This window comes from Onychomys torridus, chromosome 17 (genome assembly GCF_903995425.1).
Source record: "Onychomys torridus chromosome 17, mOncTor1.1, whole genome shotgun sequence".
Taxonomy (NCBI): domain Eukaryota; kingdom Metazoa; phylum Chordata; class Mammalia; order Rodentia; family Cricetidae; genus Onychomys; species Onychomys torridus.
The window spans coordinates 27448006-27469230 of NC_050459.1; the positions used below are offsets into that span (position 1 = coordinate 27448006).

Here is a 21225-nt window from a genome sequence, read left to right on the forward strand (position 1 = left end):
GACTGGTGGGTAAGAGAGATTTGTCCTGACTGTGGGCCAGGCAGGAAAACTCTAACTACACATGACTAGTTCACACTCAGGAAAATTTACACAGATTTTAGGTATTTATTCTCTTGTTCCAGTTGCTCAGTGTCTACTGTTCTGGTCATTTTAATGGGTCCCTGTGATAAAGTCATGGGAAGAGCCAATGTGTCTCATGGGCTTCTAACATACTTCCTCCTGGTTGGAGACACGTTTTGAAGGCTATGTAGAGCTTTCACCTGCTGCTCCTCCCTCTTTGGGCTCACTTTCATGGGCTTTTTTTGTCAATTGTTTGGTTGATTTCAAGTATTTTTGGATTCACTATAATAATTTGGTGTGATGCATCCAGTTTTACAACAGTAATCCCAGTGTGATGGCTCAAAACAGTAAGATCAAGGACAATGAGAAAATTGAGATCCCACAGGTGGCATTTCTTGCCACTCCCTAACAGAGAAGTTCTTAAAAACCCAGGGGAAAGGATTCTCCGCTACTTGAGGAACGACCTGCTTAGACTCTCAACTGGAGGAATACGCTGCTTAATCACTGAAAGAACTGAAAATGATCTCATTATGTCCAGAGCTAGACATAATAAAAAATTTCATTCTACCTGAAGAGTATTCAAGAACTGCTTAAAATATTTAAAACTCCTTTAACATAATTCTAGAATCAAAGGCCTTGGGAAGGATTACAAAGCACTCTTCCTGATTTCCAATTGCGCGGCTCTGTCTCTTTAAACCATTCTAACTTAGTGGAAATCAGTCCTGCAGAGCAGTGTCTAGTACCTTGCCCTGTGAGAACACCTCCTCTTGCCCCTCCATGTGACACTGTGCTAATGGCACTACTCATCCTCCTGTTTACTTGTTCCTTTCTGTGCATAAGGTATCACTTGTTTCTATTGCTTCCTCTTACCCAGGAGGAGCTCAACCTCCTCACTGGACGAGGATCTACTTAAGGTTTGCTGCTGGGGATGTCTTTCTGTATGCTGTGAATGTGTGTTGCTCTGGTTTGGTTGATAAATAAAATGCTGATTGGCCAGTAGCCAGGTAGGGAGTATAGTATAGGCAGGATAAGCAGAGAGGAGAATTCTGGGAAGAGGAAGGCTGAGTCGGGAATCACCAACCAGACACAGAGGAAGCAAGATGTCAAGGCAGAACTGAGAAAAGGTACCAAGCCACATGGCTAAACACAGATAAGAATTATGGGTTAATTTAAGTGTAAGAGCTAGTCAATAGTTAGCCTGAGCTAATGGCCAAGCACTTTTAATTAATATAAGCCTCTGTGTGTTTACTTGGGTCCAAGTGGCTGCAGGGCCATGGGAGCCAAGCAGAACCAGAAAAACTTCAGCTACAGTTTGTCCCTTTGAAGTCATTTGTTTAGAAATCAGCACAGTATACTATAGTATAGCTATTTACCATCCAACTGTTTTATAGCTAACTATGTAGAAAAGTTACTTCATTAATTCCAAGCTTTCTGGCCAGAATTCATTCATTCATTCAAGTAATTATTGATGAACTGTTAAGAGTCGGGTACTACCACTGCTTACATAAACCAAAAGAAACAGAAAAACTCTTTCTTGTTATGGTTTAGACACAGACTGTTTTATCCATGTGGGGAATTGTGACTCTCCAGGTAACAGACTCAACTACTGAGAGGTCACTGGATCATGAGGGCTCTAATCTGATCCAGTGGTTTAATCCAGCAATGGATTCCATTAATCATCTGATGCCATGAACATGAAAGACTGTATAACATAAGACTCATTGAGGTGTGGTTGTCATCAATTTTTGCCTTTATTTGGTGAAATGGCATACTACAATAGGACTTTGCACAGAAGACACACATATACCAGACATATTCAGAACTATAACTTTGACTGCTGCACTCAAACAGACTGGAGATGGAAACCAAGAGGTTATTGTAATAGCCTAAGTGAAAGAAGGTGCAGGCTACCAAATAAGTAAAGAAGCATACGAAACGATCTTCAAAACTGCAAGCTATTAGAAAAACGCAAAATGAAAACATGAACTATCACTGCACCCCTATCATATTTGCTAATACATAGCAGTAAGACAAAACAGTACAAAAACAAGAAGAAACTACTGTTCATACACTGCTGGGGGAGAGGATACAAGAAAGTGCAGCCAGTCTGGAAAGAAGTACTGTGTATCTTCCTAAAAATGAAACAAGCACTCTCCACAGGACCCAGCACCCACAATCCTGACATTTATCCCAGAAAATGAAAAACTTATGTACACAAGTTATATGATCATTGACCTATTGAAGGACCCTGAGGGTATATACAAATGTTCACAGTATCTCATTCATAATATCCTAAATCCAGAAAACAACACAAACATTTTCTACCAACTATGATAAATAGGATGATGCAGTCCACACCCCCATTTTATAATGGCCCGTTAGTCAAGAACACAAAGTAACCACATTTTTGTGGAGTGTTTAAAAAAGAGAACAAGAGAATTATATGTCAAACTCATACTACAGACCTATCCTCTCCAACCACATTGGCTTTTTATGGTTTCAGAGTCCTGTGATCAACACAGTCTAAAGACATGAAATGGAAAACAATTTAAATGTCTTAAATTATTCACCATTCTGAGCAACGTGATGAAACTCTGCACTGTCCATCCAATGCTGTCACTCCATTCTCCCCAAGTCCAGGACACCCACCCAATTCATGCAGAAGCCATCAGTTAGCCATTCCGTAACCCTCTCATTTACCAGACAACACTCAAGCTAGGGAGCACTGGTGGTTGGGTACTCCTATTCTACTTAATAATAGCCCACATGGCCAAGAATAGTGAATGTGGGCATTTTTATTACAGTATATTGTCACAGCTATTCATTTTTAAAAGCCTTCCACTATCCCTAATTTATAACAAAGGAGTAGTTCCGGGCACCCACTGGGGTTCTTGGAACTGTATCCCCTGTCATTAAAGAGTAATAACTGCTGTTTTTAACTATATTTTCAGAACCTGTTTGACAACTCTTGTCCCACATAGGAGTATCCAACCTGTGCCCTAAAGGCTAGGGATGTGACACAACATGAAATAAACATTGAGATATTTTTGTGAATTTTTTTTTTTGTTTTAATAACACAGTTTTACAGTTCTTAAGGGTGAACTCACAGATGACAATGAAGGAGCTCAACATCAGAGATTGGACATTCCAGGAAGAGAGTATCCTTAATATGATACATGCCAACCTCAAAAGGAAGGCAATGTTAGAATTTTAAAAATTAAATAAATTCTCTTGCTTACACCTGACACCTTGCTGTTCATACATTACCCAGTCCTGGAGAACACTTGGTAAAAACATCACTTCCAGACAGTAAACCTGGGGTCAGGATTAAGTTTAATGGGAGAAGCTCTGGGCTCAATCCTCAGCTAGGATGGGATGGAGACATCGGACCTGGCAAAGCTTACCAATGGGAGTGCTATCTTAAGAGAGCCCAGTGTTCTGAATGAACTTCTAAAATCATGGCCCCACTCAGAAATACAGTGAGCCTCATCCACAGCAATAAGTGTGATACCTACAAAAAAGAAAATATACATGGGAAAAATAAGACTTAAAAAGAAAAAACACCATCTAAGTCAATATTGTTTTTTTTTCTATTTGAATATGTGCCTTACAGAAATTATAACCCAAATCAAAGTGTTTGGCACACACACACATATAAGAAGCATAAATGACACCAGATAATATCAAAACTCATAAATAAAAATAGGAGGAGAGAAGAGAAATGAATAAAGGGTATTAGAATAAAGGAAATTTTTACATATTAATTCTAACAACATACTATGTTTCAGCTTTCATCAGTATTCCTCAAAGACAAGAATTGTTTCCTATTACTTTGTCCCAAAATTATCACATATAAACCATCTGCAACAATGTCCTTTCAAAAGAACCATTCTATTTCTCTTTGGTAACAGTGTTAATCTTATCTCATAGATTAGCCATCAAAGGAGACAAATAGTCAGCACATTTCTATTGAGATTAAATACATCATTATCCATGATCGAGCACATATCATATTGCAGGAAGTTCCTCTGAAAAGCCAATGCGTGAAGACACAATGACATCCACATTGTCTAACATAAAATGGAGTGGAAAGAACTAAATCCCACTGTGTACAAAGTAAGTCAAAAGGAATATAACTCTTCACTCTGCCCTCCACTAAAACAAGATCAATAGTGCCTTGAAATGACCATCTGTCAAAACATCTTCAGGTGTTTCAAAGTACTGACAAGTAATGCCTTTACCATTTATTATAAAGTTAATTCTTTTAAGAGAAAAATAACTTTTTTGTTATTTGCTATTATGTTCTATCAGTGAGATGATTAAAAACATATGCTCTAGAATCAGACTGGCTGTACACAAAATATTGAGCAAGTTATAAATCTTTCCAGTTCTCGGTTTCCTCAAAACTACAACATAGAGCTGCTGAGATGGGTCAGTGGGCAAAAGCCTTGAAAGCCTGACAAATTGAGTTCAATCCTCAAAACCCAGTGGACAGAGAAATTGACCCCCAATGATGTTCTCTGACCTCTACAAACACATTGTGGTATTTGTACACACATGCACAAATACATACACACACTTATATCCATACACACACCACTGCCATCATCATCACCATCATCATTAATTAAAATAATACACAGTAGGTAGTAATAGCACCTAACACTTCTTACTTCTCTAAGATTAAATTAGAACACACACATAAAGTATTCATATAAGGCCTGGCACCAATTGGAGCTTAATAAAACTATACTACCATTGTTATTACTACATGGCCATTATGATCTAAAGCCTTGTCAAGAGCCAATGTGGCAGACATGCATCTAATTACAGGGTTAGGAATTCAAGGTCATCTTCAGCCACAAAGAGATTTCAAGATTTGCATGAGCTACAGAAGGCCCTGTCTAAAAAAATTAATTTAATTAACCCTTTTCTAGGTAACCAAGACACACTTAACTTTAAGGATTTCACGGTTCTTAAGAGGAGACAAAAAGAAACACTGGCCATTCCTTAAGATTATGAGCTACAGTGAAGTCCTGAAAGTATGTGTGTGGGTGGGTGTGGGTGTAAATATATATATATATATATATTTCTTTGCTTTATATATATGTGGAGGGTATTTATATAACACACACACACACACACACACACACACACACACACCACATATACACACACACACATATGCAATACCACTGAGTGTTGGGAAAATTCCAGTGTTACTCACACACTTATTTTGACTTTAGGAATTAAAATGACCAGATTTTAAGTTAAACGCAGTAGAAGCCTGTAGGTGCAAATCTGACAAGCTGTTAATGGAGTTGAACTTTGACCTGCACAGTTAGTTTAGTTAGTTAAGCTTTGGCTCACATTCACTTTGAATGCAAAAGTTCAAATGTCTTCCCAGGTCCTATACATATTTCACTCAAGTCCACCTGGCACGCAAGTCTCATTCCCCAAGTTAAAAGACAAAGACAAGTACAGCTGGGAAAACATCCCGTATGAAAGTGTGTTTGCCATTTCTGTTACAGATCCAGGCTCCTTAAAAACATTTAACATTTACCGAAAAATGACAAATCTGATTAGTTAAATGTCAGACCACTGTACAAATAACATCCCGAATACATTCATTTTGCAGGCATTTTATAATTTCCTGTAAGCAAAAGCCTACAGGAAATATTTCAAACACAATTTTCATATAGCTTATCCCTTTTTCTAAATCACCCAGAGAAAACATTTTCATCCATTAAAAGCAAAAAACCTCCACTCTAATGATGAAAATATTTATCCACGCTGTGGGGGTTTGTTTGCTTGCTTGCTTGTGTATTTGTTTTTAAAAGAGAAGAGAGCTCAGACTAGCCTCAAACTCTTGATCCTCCTGAATCAGCCTCCTAGAACTGAGACTATATTTTCGTACCTAGCAAATGCTTCTTTCTTTAAGAAAAGAAAATGAAAGAGGAAACCACAAGGCACAAAACATATAATGTCTGGGGAGAATAAGAGGCCTTGGTGGGTAAAAGCACTTCCCTTCAAACCTAATAGCCCAAGTCTAATGCCTGGAACCAGCATGGCTGAAGGAGAGGACCACCTCCCCTTCTCTTGTGACTTATCCCCTTGACCACACACACTCTAGCACACAGAGTAAAAATAAAAATTTTAAAAAACATTAAACATGCCAGGTGGTGGTGGCGCATGCCATTAATCCCGACACAGGGGGAAAACCCTGTCTCAAAAAACAAACAAACAACAATTAAACATGATGAGGCATGAACTCAGGCCTGGAGCACGCTAGGCAAACACTATCAATGAGCTATATCCTCAGCTCTGCAGTATTCACAATCTACCCATCACAGAAAACTAAAAAGTTATAACTACTTGTAAAAAGCATTTAATGTTGATTAACTTACAATAATTATCCATTTAACATCATTATAAAACTAAAACAAATGCTAAGGTGGAATAAAATATACTAAGACTACTAGAATCATGGGTACCAATTTTTTAGATGTAACCATGAAATTGATCTGTAAGGTAATTGGGCGTAACCCATAGAAAAATGCTCAAAGGAACTTTTTATAGATTAATAGGATACATCTCAATTTTTTTCCCCATTACAGGTGAAACATGCCAATGAGAGCTAGCTTGATAATATAGTTCCTTAAATTAGTGGTTCTCAACCTGTGGGTCATGACCACCTTGGCGGCTAAATGACCCCTTCACAGGAGTCACCTAAGACCATCAGAAAACAGATATTTACATTACAATTCATACCAGTAGCAAAATTACAATTACAAAGTGGCAATGAAAACAATTTTATGGTTGGGGGTTACCACAACATGAAAAACTGGATTAAAGAGTTGCAGCCTTAAGAAGGTTGAGAACCACTGCCTTAAATGTTAATACGCCCTCATTCTTTGTTGGTTTCATCATATACTAAAATATAAAAGTTTGCTTTCACTGTATTTGTTAAGAAAAACTATTAAATGTATTCCTGACACACAATGTTTAGTGATACGGATAAAAGTCCATGTCAAGGGTCACTATTGTTGTGACAGAACAGCATGACCAGAGCAACTTGGGAAGGAACTTTGGTGTACACTTCCACATCACCTTCATCACTGATGGAAGTCAGGGCAGGAACCTTGAGGTAGGAGCTTATGCAGAGAGGTCATAGAAGGACGCTGCTTCCTGACTTTGCTCCTCATGGTTTGCTCAGCCTGCTTTCTTAGAGAACCTAGAACTACCAGCTCAGTAGGCTGGGCCCTCCCCCATCAGTCACTAACTAGGAAAATGCTCTCTAGACTTGCCTACAGCCCAATCTTGTGGAGGTGTTCGCTCAGCTGAGGCTCCTTCCTCTCTGATGACTCTAGCTTGTGTCAAGTTGACATGAAACGAGCCAGCACAGTGCAATGGTGAAAACTTAATCTATATGAGATCACTTAATACCTCATTCTTCAAAAAGACCCTACAAATTGGGAAAACAATTTTATCCTGCAAATTGGACAAAGTTCAAATGAAGGTTTCAAATATGGATAACATTTGTCTCCTTTGGAACTCCCAGCTGAACCCAATCACCACCAAACAAACAAAACAAGCACATGTAAAAGTGCTTACGTACGTCACAGCATCTGACTAATTTTAGATTTACATTTTTCTAGGGCATAAGCTGTTTAAGAACATTTTTCTAAAGTTTGAAGGGTGATTCATATGAACAAGAATAAAGAAGCACTATACTAATTTAATTTAGGCTCAGAAGATGAAAAAAGACAAATCTCAGAATCTAGGATTTAACATTCATTCAGTGGCACACAGAAACAGACAACTATGTGCCAAGTCCTGTACTAAGGAAACAGAAATGAATAAGAACAGTATTTTTGTCTGAAAAGAGTTTATAGTGTAAGAAGCAATACATGCCTGCATGTATACAAATATAACACCAACCCTGGAGTCCCACCTCTATGGAGTAAGGAATTATAGTTATTTTTAAATGGGGCAAACACAAAATTGGTTTGCTCCTAGAGGAGCAAACATTTGAAATCAACCTTTCTGAAATCTAGTCTCCATCCATGAGTTTACTTTGTGTTCACAAAAGTCCTATTTTGTTACTTACCAATGTTAGACTCAAGTTGCTGGAGTAGGTCCAGGTTACCAGAACAGAATTCCGGAGTTATGTATATGATTCTGTATTTGCCTCTGCAAAGACAAACCAAAACAGAAACAGAAAAGGAAACACTCCAATAAGGAAAACTATCAAGAGTAACAAATTAAAATCAAAATAGGTGATAGATTTTTAAGTCACGTAACAGGGCCAATTACACACACAAAAAAGGAATGTTATGTACACATATGCACATGTGATGTTCTTTGATTTATCTTCAACTCACCAAAATAAAAAGCAGTAACTCCTGTGAGGGAGCATTCAGCAGGAAGGCTGTATTTCAAGCCAGATTCTGGTTTCTAACAGTCAAGTCCCAAAACAAAATGCCCAAGATAGATGATCAAGCCTTTGTAAACTTTTTCTATTATCCCACATCCACACACTCCAGCTGTGAGAGCTAAAACCCAGACTCCTTGTTCTCTCATGATTAAGACTTCAATATGCCAGTTTATTCTCTGTATTCTGCTGACAGGGATAGGCGCTCAGTTAAAGGCAATCCCTCCTAGAATATGAACGCCCGATCAAGAAGCAACCAGTCAGCATAACATGTCAAAGCGGGAGAAGCAAAGCAGCCATCTTTTATTTGGTGCCTGATCTCTTCAGAAAGAAAACATGGAAAGAGACCGTATGTAAAAAGAAAGGTCTTTTGTGTTCTCCATGGCCAGTTTTTCTCAGTGGGAGTCATGTGAAATTCCTTTATCCTTAAAAGAAAATTCATCTTTTGCTTAAACTACTTATGTTAACTTATTATGACAAGTTTTATAATGAAGGCTAGAAACTACTTATGGTATCTTCACTTTATCAAATAAAACCGAATTAAATTAGACTTCATTTTCTACGTAAAAAGTTTAAGTTTTTAATTCATCCATTCAACAAATATTTGAGTTTCTATTACATGTTAAACATTGTATTTCCACTAGGAATTTATGGCGTAGAATAAACTTTCCTTTATCTCCAGGAAATTAATACAGTATTCTAATTACTGTAAGAAACAATAAAACTAATAAAATCTGGTGTCACTCTACCCAGGTTTGGGACTCAGTTCTACTTCCTACCAAAAAAAAAAAAAAAAACCATCTGAGACGAGCTAGCTAACTTCAGTGTATCCAGTTTCTTGAATATTAGCTGTTTCCTTAGAGAACCAGACTCAGAGCATCTTGGTTAAAATGGACACAGGAACATTCCCAGAACAAAAGAGCAGCCAGAAAAACTAATGCAACTCTGAAAACAAAGAGCAGGATTAGAAGGCTTGTTCTCCAAACAGTCAAGCTTATTAAAATAGCTGTGGTAACCAAGACAAACAGGTCCACAGAAGCATAAGCAGACATGCAGCAAGCAATCCACACACACCTACTCAGTTCATTTCTGAGGAAAAAAGGGGATCCAGGAGAGAAGAGATGGAACAAGGACAAAACTATCCCCCACAACAGAATTATTGAAAGAGGAAGAAAGGCCATAAACTAGCAAAGGATCCACAAAGTACATATGAAAAAGAGATCTGTATCCACAATATATAAGTTGCCACCAAAACAGGGTTAAAAAATGGAAAGTGGCAAAAGATCGGAACAGTCACTATGACAAAGGTATACACACAGCAATAAATGTAATTAGTCACCAGAAAAATGCATATAAAAATACAGTGAGATCCTGAAAATACAATTAGTGGCTAAAACCAAAGACCGACTAAGAAATGGCAAGTTTGGCAAAGAATAGGACTTCTCACACACTGCCACTGGAGATACAAATGATGAGATCACTCTCAAGATGTATGACAGTTTCTTAAAAGTTCAGCATGAAATAAGCATATGACCCAGCAATTCTGCTCCTAAGCACACACACAGGGAACTGAAAACACACACTCATCCAAAAACTCGTGATCGCATAAAGGTTCAGTTCACTTCGCCTGGTATCACAACCTCTAAATAGAAAAACCTCAAATGTTCATCATCAAGGATTAGATAGACAACATGCGGACTGTCTAGATACCAGAAAATTATTCAGTTAAGAAAACAATGATGGGGTTGAGGATTTAGCTCAGTAGTAGCGCACTTGCCTAGGAAGCACAAGGCCCTAGGTTCGGTCCTCAGCAGTGGCAAAAAACAAACAAACAAACAAACAAACAAAAAAACCAATGAGGCCTCAATCTTACACAAAGGTCTACAGGCAACAAATACGAGGAGCAGTAGATTTCTCAGGGGATTAGCACACTACTACTAAACAGTCAGCCCTGAAAACACATACATAAGTAACCATAGACACCCTGAGCAGACTCCACTTGGGAATACACATATATATACACATATGCGTGTGATAACAATTATTGGGGGAAATGTTATAAAAGTGAAAGAGCACAGGGAAGACTATATGGGAAGGTTTGGAAGGAAGAAAGGGAAGGAGAAGTGTAAATATGGTATAATTTCAAAAATAAAGCTTTTTTATAAAAACTGTCTTCAAATATGGACAATTTAGTGAAACCTTAAATAAAAATGTACATAAAATTCTCTTACACTATAAACATCTTACAATCTGAAATCATATAAATTACTCACAATTTAATATCTCCTAGAATATTTTTTGATTGTGCTGATCCAAGTAAACAGGCTGGAATGTTGGACATTCTAAAAAGACACAAATATTCTGCTTAATATACACATTACAAACACTAACTTCATTCTCAAAGAAGAGATTTAATAATACACATTCCTCTTCTTTCTAGTGGTCTTTCTTTTCATGTCTTGCTAACTTGATATACCCCTTCGAAAGCCTGATGAGAAGGCTGCTTTTTAATGTAGGCTTTTCAAGAAGAAACTGAAAGGTTTTCATAGGTAAGAAGTAAACTTTAGGGTTAGAAGGGAGTGTATATAATCAAAATACATATGAAATTTTCAGAGAACTAATAAGAACATAGTTTAAAAAGCAAACTTTCATATATACAACTTATATCAAGCTAAAGAGACCAGACAGCAGAGAAAAAAAAATACCAAAAATTATATGGCTTTTAGAAACAGCCATAGTAAACTGGCATAAAGCAGTAAGTCTTTTTAAAGCATTACCAGGACAATCTGGTAGCCTTGAATTAGAGAACTCAAGAATGAATGTAAACTCTTCCACTAACACTTCATTTGCTACCAATAAATAAATGCAGCCAGGTGTGGAAGGGCATGCTCTGTATGCCCAAAGCTTCCAGGGCAAGGCAAGAGGACAGAGTGACAGTATCCTGGACTATATACAGCAAGACTCTAATTAAATGAGATCAAGTCACTTTCAAAAACATATTACTGTGAACTGGATTTGCGTTCATCATCGGATATTTCGTGTCTAGAATAAACACAGGAGGAGAGCTGGGCAAGCGGACACTGAGCTGAGGAGAATGAGGACGTTGAGGCCAGCTTGGCCTGTGTAGTAAGATCCCGTCTTAATGCGTTCTTGCTGGCTTGCTTATCCAAGGCAGTGATGCAGCTATGAAACAGTTACTTACTCAAGCTGGAGAACTTGGTCTTCCATTAAAGAAATGAGAGGTGAAATCACAATGCCAATCTTGCCTGCATAAACAGGTGGGTACTGGAAGCACAAACTCTTCCCATATCCTTGAATACAAATCATACACAAAAATAAAAATAACCTCTTGATGTTTTACTTTCTTCTTACAGTGTGCTTACATAGCAGAATAAATAGACTTATTAGGTAATTCATGCATAAATACAAATCCTTTTCCATGTTCACTTTCTCCTCTAAGTTTATGAAAGATTAAACACTTTTATGATTTTTAAATGATTAAATTATTTACTTTAAGTGTACCTTACCAGTTGCCATGACAACAACATTATCTCTTCTTTCTTCTAATACAGAATGAATGACTTTCCACTGAACCCTTGAAAGTAAAAAGCAAAGTGCTTCATCAATAACAATCCAATGCACTTATTTAACTTCTGCTTGCTAATAAACTCAGACTTTTTCAGTTTCCTATATAAGTATGTGTAGATCCTAGAATTTTTAGACAAAAACACCCTTAGATCAACCTCTCATTCAGACTGACCAAAGAACAAGTTTTCATATAGCATGTGTATTAAATTTTATTACACACATCGAAAGTATAAAATAAAAACCCAGCTTTACACTATAGACCAAAAAGAACCAGTATTTTAAAATAAGTCAGGGGAATGTTGTAGGTTTGAAATGAGAAACGTAGGGAAAAGTGATAGTCAAGGGGGAATCGACTGGAGGTGAGATCTGCTTATGCTGATGACAATCTATTCCTATGTGAGTGCTGTCTATAAGATATGCTGAGTTGTCAGAACCTCCTCCATACATCTATGTGTGTCCTTCTGTACATAAGATATATTTTAATTTTGAAAAAAACTAAATTAAAAGAAGAAAAGAAGTGTTTCGATGGATTCTATTTCAATTTCTCAAAACTGGAAACACCCAGTCTAGGGTTTCACTTATTTCTAATCTCACTTTTGTTCACCTCACTTTTCTAGTTATTAATGTGATCTTGTGATGGTCTGAATGAATTCATAGAAGTAGCACTATTTGAAAGGATTAGGACATGTGGCCTTGTTAGAAGAGGAAGTGTCTTACTGGGGGTGGGCTTAAAGTTTCAGAAGCTCAAGCCAGGAAGAGTGGCCCACCCTCTCTTCCTGCTGCCTGCAGACCCAGATGGAGAACTCTCAGCTACCTCTCCAGCACCATGTCTGCCTGCCTGCCACCACACTTCCCACCATGATAATAATGGACTGAATCTCTGAATGAGTAAGTCAGTCCCAGTTAAATGTTTTCCTTTATAAGAGTTGCCGGGGTTTCTCTTCACAGTGACAGAACACTGACTAAGACAGTCCTCTAGGTGTAAATATATTTTGATATGTTAAAACAGTACAACATCTCTGTTCCTCAGACTGTTCTTTTAGAGACTTATGATAATGTGCTATGGGACACTTGCACAGAACAGAAGGGACGCTTGTTTCCTCCAAGTTCATACTTAATGAAAGGTAAATCAGCAATGAGAGAAAATTCATTTCTTATTATGTAGTTTCTACATAGAAATACCCAGTTAAAGAAAAAAAATGTTTCCTTTCTTATTAAAAAACAAAGAAACTTATATAATTAATACTTCAAATAACTTTGGAGTCACATATAGTATACATTTGACATGTATGACTATAGTAAAATTTGGCTAGAGGAATGGATTATTTATATTTTTTCTCTGTGAAAAAATTTAAGTACATGATTTAATTAATTGAGATCATACTCACGGTTTAAAACTGCAATGGCCGAAGTAGGTCTTGAGGCAACTAATTTGCTTTGCATTGGGCTCTGGCAATAAATGGTCTTAAAAATAAATAAGATAATAAAATTGACATTTATGTTCAAAAACAAATATATCACATAAGAGGAGGAAAATGTTCATTTTGCTGGCTTCTTGTAAAGAATACAGTGACATGTAACATGTTAATTTCTTTCCATTCTAATCAAACTTCACCATCTAGGTACCTGTCACAATACCAGACAAATCCTTTGATCACTACTAAAGTATTAGAATTGTACTTGGGCTTCACATTTTACCAATACTGGAAAAAAAAAAAAAAGGACCCAGCATTTTTTAATTAGGTACAAAACTTACAAGATCTAACATCTAGAATGAACCAAACCAAAGCAACCAATATGCCAATGAAACTTTATATTAGAAAAAATTTTCAGTTTATGTTAATATAAATTATATTAGCATGCCAAATTAAGTATATAGAAAAAGCAAAATTTTAGTTGTCTAAAACTAAATCTAGTTACATAAATTCAGTTACCTTGATCTATCCAGTTTAGTTAGGTAAATGTAGATATCTAAATCTTTAGCCAAAAATCTTAATTAGACTATACAGTGGCTATATTAGCTCTACCAAAGAGCCCACCACTGTACATTCTTAGAGGCAAAAACTCACAAACAGCAAAGGAAGGGTCAAACGCAGATTCTAGGCAAGCTATTATTAAACATATGAAAAGTATTATCTCACATCTTTAACAACTCTTAATAGAAAGATCAAACAAATGGCTGCATTTAATAAAAGAAAGCAAAGGAAAATGCTTTATCTATGTATTTATAAATACCTTCCACCTACTGTTTTGAAATTTCCACATTTTTCACACAATAATATAGTCTGAGTACAGTAAGAGTTCTACTTTTTGAGAAGACTCTACAAGTGGACAAACTGACTGATTATTTACACTTAAATCATAATTGCACCATTTGCACACTCATTGACTGCATTCTTTGCTGTAAGAGAGTTCCCTGGTGTGGTGCCTACTTCAACAACAAGCTCCTGGGGAACAGACTGCATAGAACCAGACCTTTTATTCAATATAAGCAGTTAGTAATGTTGTTGGATTTTCTCTTACTCTTTTAGGGGGCCCACCACCCAGCTCCCAAATAAATCACACACAGAGGCTTATTCTTAATCATGAATGCCCAGCCTTAGCTTGGCTTCTTTCTTGCCAGCTTTCTTTAACTTTGAATTATCCCATCTCCTTTTTGCCTTCTGGGCTTTTCCGGTTCTCTGACTTCTGTAAATCTTACTCTTACTCCGTGGCTTGCTGTGTAGCTGTGTAGCTGGCCCCTGGAGTCCTCCTCCTCCTCTGGCTACTTCCTTCTGTCACTCCTTGATCTCTCCTTTCCTCTCAGATTTCTCCTAATTATTTTCTCTCTGCCTGCCAGCCCACCTATCCTTTTTCCTGCCTTGCTATTGGCCATTCAGTTCTTTATTAGGCCATCAGGTGTTTTAGGCAGGCACAGTAACACAGCTTCACAGAGTTCAACAAATGCAACGTAAACGAACAGAAGTAACACTTTAAAATAATATTCCACAACAAGTAAACTACTTTACCACTGTCACTATTACCCAAACAAACCTATAACTCAAGGATGAAAGGCTTCATTCACCAATTTCCTGAGGGACAAGAGCACTGAGGAATTAAATGGCTGGTATATATAAGTAACTATATGCCACCAAGTCATTAAACTCCAAATCAGTGAAAATATGGCACAACATAAGTCAGTGAAAGGTGAGTAGTTTCCAACATATTTCTTACCCTCATCTTCTTGTTCTCCTTCAATGGCTTCATTCCCATCTCCATCGTCCTCCTCCGGAGGAAGACTCGGATTGCTTCCCATTTCTAACCATTTAGAATGAGTTGGTTCCACCATGTCACTATTTAGGTTTTCTAACGACTGAAAGTTTAAAAGAAATTTTAAAAGCAAAACACTGACAATATCGTATCTTTTTACTAAGCACACAAAGAGTGTTATTAACAAAGCCTACAATTTTGTGGAAAACTGGCAGATGTGCAAGCCACAGCACAAAAGAACATGTGTGCTCCTCTATAAATATGTGCTGGGGAATGGCTGCAAGGCGTAAGGCCAGGCTGCAACACGGCCGGCATAAACAAGGTTCAGCAACAGCACATAATGAACTGCCCCTGGGAGATGGATCATACATTTTAAATCTGCGTAATTTAAGCAGTTTTCCTTACTGGGCTTCAGTGTTTTAGATTTCCAAGTAGTAAAATACAGATTTTAATGCTATTTCCATAATAAATTTCTCTACATTACATGTTAGTCCCATTTTTCTTGAGTAAAGATAATGCTTAAATTACAAGCAAACAATAAATGTGTTTTAGCATTGTCAAAAAAAAAAATTCAAATAATTTTAGGAGAGAAATACCACTTATGTAAAATAAAATTCTGTTTTTGACATTATATATTTTTCCCCTATTTCAAAAATATTAGTACTATTGAAATTACTTTATCTATAAAACTTTACTAAGGAGTGACATGTAAGATTCATTTAATCAAAGTTCTTATCTTCACTTTTTATGAGGCCTTTTTTTTTAGTGTGGCTTTAAGAATGACTTTAAAAGCATAATATTTCAATCCCATAAAAAGAAAATGAAAAAACATGAGTGATTCTGTTTCTTTAACTCTACCAATATATTCAGAGAACAGAGATTATTCAATGTATAAAGTAGGTTATAGATGTCCACAAGTATCCTATACTTGCATCACTTGAACAGAATGCACCAAAGAAAGGGAAACAGCAAATATTATTTAGCTTAATATGAGCTAAATTTCTTAACTATGAGCCAGGCTCTGTGGTAAGCCCTGATGTAAGCACTGGACATCAATGGAAAAGGAGGATTCAAATCTACAGGTTAATTAGAAATCCACACCCTTATTATCTCTGTGATTGCCACTACTAGGATTCAAAACTAAACAACTAGAAAATTACTGCCCTGAACTCAAGTTGATAAGAAAGTAGATACAAAACACACTTTTATTTCTTTTCTTTTTTTTGCTTGATTTAACTAAACTTTGCCTTTCCTTTTTCTCAGAGTCTGGTTCTTCCTGTCCTGTAAGATTCATGACACTTGATAAACTGGAGGCTAAGTGAAGGGATAGAAAATACACAAATTTATACTTCAGTTTTGATAACACAACAGAGTAAACGACCATTATAAAATTACATGTACTCAGTATGAAAATCCCACAGTCAGAGAAACCAGGAACTGTAAATGATTCAACTAGTAAAAACAGAACATCTAAAATGTGGAAAACACAGGAGGAACAAGAAATCAATTTCATGCTAAAGTGCTTAGTCACTGCCCAGATTCCAGAGAGAGACATAGGGGGACCACAGAACACACATGAGAACTCATGATATTATACCTAAGTCACTACTTATTTATTAGAAAATGGAAACTGAAAAAAGTCCAATATTAAATTATGGGTATGAATTTCATTGTGATAGCATCTATTTTAGAAATGAAAATATTTTAGTTATTTAAATATTCTTTAAAAAAAACCTGACGTCATTTTTTTTAAGTTCAAACATACCTTCAGCATCTCCATTTCTAAATCTTCATCACTTTCAATTATATAAGAGGAATCCTTTTCATCATCAGTGGGAGATAAATGCTTTTAAAAGAAAGTATTTCAAAGATTAACTTTCTATACCATTGATTCTACACCCTCTGTTGTATTCGCTTGATATACTTAGACATCTTCCTCTCCTCTAATAGGCAAATGTATAAAGCATAATTATATGTTTATAGGATGAGTAGACAGAGGAAAGGGAAATGAGGAAGAATGATTTTTTAAAATATAATCAGAGAGAAAGAAACTGCATAGTTAAGTTAGATAAACAGATTGGAAATAAAATCTACACTCAAAATAACAACAAAAGTCCAAGCTCTAAGATTAATTAATGTCAAACTGAGTCTCTCCAACTTTTGGATACGTGAAACTACACAATGTGGAAAAAATCTGTACAGACAAAGAAAAGTAATTGTTCTTTTATATATACTGACTTAAAAATACCAAAGACTGCCGGGCGGTGGTGGCAAATGCCTTTAATCCCAGCATTTGGGAGGCAGAGGCAGGCAGATCTCTGTGAGTTCGAGGCCAGCCTGGTCTACAAAGTGAGTTCCAGGAAAGGTGCAAAGCTACACAGAGAAACCCTGTCTTAAAACAAAACAAAACAAACAAAAAACAAAAACAAAAACTAATACAAAGTAATTATGTAATCTTTAAATAAATCAGTGTTAGTATATTTGAAAAAATACAGATACATTATTTACTTGGCCTGTTGCTGATGTTTGGAAATGAATCTTTACAGTAATTTGGCAACCCCAAGGAATCAGGTGCCTAACAAAATATGAATCTTCTCTCTCTCTCTCTCTCTCTCTCTCTCTCTCTCTCTCTCTCTCTCTCTCTCTCTCTCTCTCACACACACACACACACACACACACACACACACACACACACACACACACACACACACACACACACAAACACACACAATCAAGTAGAAATAATTCCCAAAATGCTGACTATTTAATATGGAAATGGGAAAAGGAAAATAGCCTTAATTAATTAACATGCTAATTTAAACCTATCAAAAGATTTTAAAATATATTTTTTAACTGAGAAAGGTTTTATCAGTTCCTAAATAGAGTCTTAAACAAATAAAAAGTAATGCTAGTAGTCTATATAATAAAATGGCAATAAAATTAGTATAAAAGATATTAGTCAAATCAAAATCAGGATAATTCTCTATTACATAAAATATTGAAGTGCATATCTAATGAAAATTTCTACAGAATTAGAATGCACATGTCAGCAAAAGACAGTGTTTCCTAAGGAGAGAGTCTGGTTCACAAGTGGTTGGTATGAGATTATTTTGAAAATTTTCAAACAATGTACATTTACATGCTCAATAGAAACACTTGGAAAAATGCTATAAAACCAAGGAATATCTCTAAGATTGCATTTCCATTTCTATAATGAAATTAGGAAAAGCAATTCTATACAATCTCTTCCAAATCTAAAATAAAATTTGTTACTGCAAAACAAAACTGCAAAAACTCCAGAGATTTTGAGTGTCTCCTGTAATTTGTAAGCTAATGAAAATTGGGAAGGAAACGAGAGCTCATTGACTCACCAGGGGACAGTACAGATGCCTGGAAACAAAGCATCCTTTCACTCTAGCAAGTAATTTCTACGTGTAGGAATAAAATATATCCCCAAATCAAGTTTGGATGAGTAAACACTTAGGAAGTAGCCACCACAAAGCTATTACCTATTATGTAAAAAGAAGAAGGAAGGAAGGAAGGAAGGAAGGAAGGAAGGAAGGAAGGAAGGAAGGAAGGAAAGAACGAGGGAGGGATTGAGGGAGGGAAGGAGGGAGGGAGGGAGGGAAGAAGTAAGAAAGGAAAAAGGAAAGAATAAACTGTAAAGCAGCAATTCCAACAAATGTTCTCTTGACAATATAAAATCTTTCAACTATGCAACCCTATTTATTGTACTAAGTCTCACAAGTTAAGGTGGCCCTCTGTTTGTATTTGTAAATAAAGTTTTACTGAAGCACACAAGGCACAACTCTTTGCATGTGTCTATGGCTACTTTACAGTCCAACAGCAGAACTGAACAGTTGCAACAGGCACTCTATATATTACAAAGCCTAAAATATTTGCTTTGTGCACATTTATACAACAAAGTGAGCCAACCATTAATGGATATATTATTTCCTCTCAATTTAGTACCTCAGAAGCTTGGTGAGAAACATCATTACATTTTTTTTCTTCAGTCTGCTGTTTCAAAATTTGGAGTTCATAATCTGAAATATCTGACATCAAACAAGTTCTTTCCATCTCTTCTCTCAACAGATTGTCTTCTACTTCGTCTTCAAATCCACCTTCCTCTTCTTTCACTTTATCTCTAAAGACATCGACTTCATTGTGTACCACTAAATTGTCAAATTCTGGGTCCCATTCCTCTTCTTTAATTTTAGGAAAATCCCCATGGTCTCCAATTTGTTTCTCTTGGTCTCCAACAGCAGCTGAATCCTCTGGCGACATTAAGTTAAAACTACTCCCCTGCTCCTGTTTAGTCTCAGTGTTTGTAGAACCAAATATCACCTTTCTCAATGAACATAGATTTTCTGAAATATTCTTCAATATTATAGGAACCCTAAAAAATTCAAGAAACATTATTCAAGTTTAATTTTATTAATCAGAAAGACAAGTTTTAAAGGTTCTTACTAAACAAAAGTTACGAAGAAGACCCATTGGTCTAAAACTTTTCATCTCCACATGGCCACACATGATTGGCAGTCTACTTGCCTGTGTAATTAAGTACTTCTGATCCTAGCAGTAGTCTTGCATATTCACTAACAGTCAGTAGTGTTTGGTCCCAAACTCATTTATGCCAGCTTTTCCTCTTTTTCTTTGATAATTAATTTAATGAAATATAAAGTTCATCAATAAGACACATCCACAACAACAAAAAGTAAAAACTATTCCACTCAATTCTGGACTAAACACACAAGAAGAGCTAACATATTTCTGTTAAAAAAAAGTTCTTGGATGGTAGTCCTAGAGTCCTCTAGTTCCTCCCCCAACCCCTTTCAACCTTTGCTTCTAGTCCATCTCCATTTATTGTGGCAACCATCAACCCTCAGAATCACACTACCAGGGACTGCCATTGGCCACACTAAGCTAGAAGCAACCTTTATTATCCTTCCTGTCCTCCATTAGATCTCTCCAAACTTTCTCTTAGTCCCAGTGCGGGCTCCCAGGAGCCCCTACTCTCAGCCCACTTTCGTCCCCTGAGGACTCTGCCTCTTAGTGTGGACCTAGGGTCCACTAGTTCTTTTTCTACCTACTTGACTTTCAGCCTGTCGTTCATTTGTGATACCTGATGACTCCCAGAAACACTCTCTATCAGGGACTCCACAGCAACTATACTTGGCTAGAATGGGCAATAGCAATGTAAAAACAGAATATCCACCCAACAAAGACAGATATATACACCAAAAACATCTCAAACATCATAACCCCAGATGCCTAGTTAGTTCCCAAGACAAAACAAACAAACATAAACAGTCAAGACAACATGCCTCCTCCAGAAGCCAACAACTCTAATGCAACAGAAATCAAGAAAGTCAATTTAGCTAAAGCACCAACAAGAACTTCAGAATAGTAATTATGAATGGTTCAAGGACATTAAAGAGGATATAAACAAATGCCTTAATGAAAACGATACAAACACTTCATGAAAAAAAATCCTTAAGACATGAAAGTGGAATTGAACAAATAAATAGAATCACCAAAGAACAACCAAAATGAAAATGAAAATCCTCAGCAGGAATCCTCACCAACACATCAAAAGACATGGAGGAAAGAATTTCAGGTCTTAAAAACAAGGGAGAAGAAATGTACAGTTAGGTCAAAACATGTTAAATCTAAAAAGATCCAGGCACAAAACAACCAGAATCCTGAAATACTATGAAAAGACTCACACCTACGAAAAATAGAGATGGAGGAAGGAGAAGAAACCCACATAAAGGCACAAAAAGTATTTTTAACAAGACCGAACAAGAAATTTTCCCCAATCTCAAGAAATGCTTATCAAAGTACAAGACGCATACAGAAAACTAAATAGACAGGGCTGGAAAAGAAATTCC

The 21225-nt window shown here is 36.5% G+C and overlaps 1 protein-coding gene across 3 annotated transcripts in view; it reads right to left on the minus strand.

The window, feature by feature from the left end:
* Wrn (WRN RecQ like helicase) overlaps positions 1-21225 on the minus strand; it is a 117623-nt gene that overhangs the window by 54479 nt on the left and 41919 nt on the right. For all 3 annotated transcript variants that reach the window (XM_036166499.1, XM_036166497.1, XM_036166498.1), the window contains exons 10-18: positions 19304-19730; positions 17097-17177; positions 15296-15434; positions 13471-13546; positions 12022-12089; positions 11697-11805; positions 10768-10836; positions 8171-8253; positions 3465-3571 (exon numbers count right to left, since the gene is read on the minus strand). In XM_036166499.1, coding sequence (XP_036022392.1) covers positions 3465-3571; positions 8171-8253; positions 10768-10836; positions 11697-11805; positions 12022-12089; positions 13471-13546; positions 15296-15434; positions 17097-17177; positions 19304-19730 — 1159 coding nt within the window. The remainder of the gene's footprint in view (positions 1-3464; positions 3572-8170; positions 8254-10767; positions 10837-11696; positions 11806-12021; positions 12090-13470; positions 13547-15295; positions 15435-17096; positions 17178-19303; positions 19731-21225) is intronic.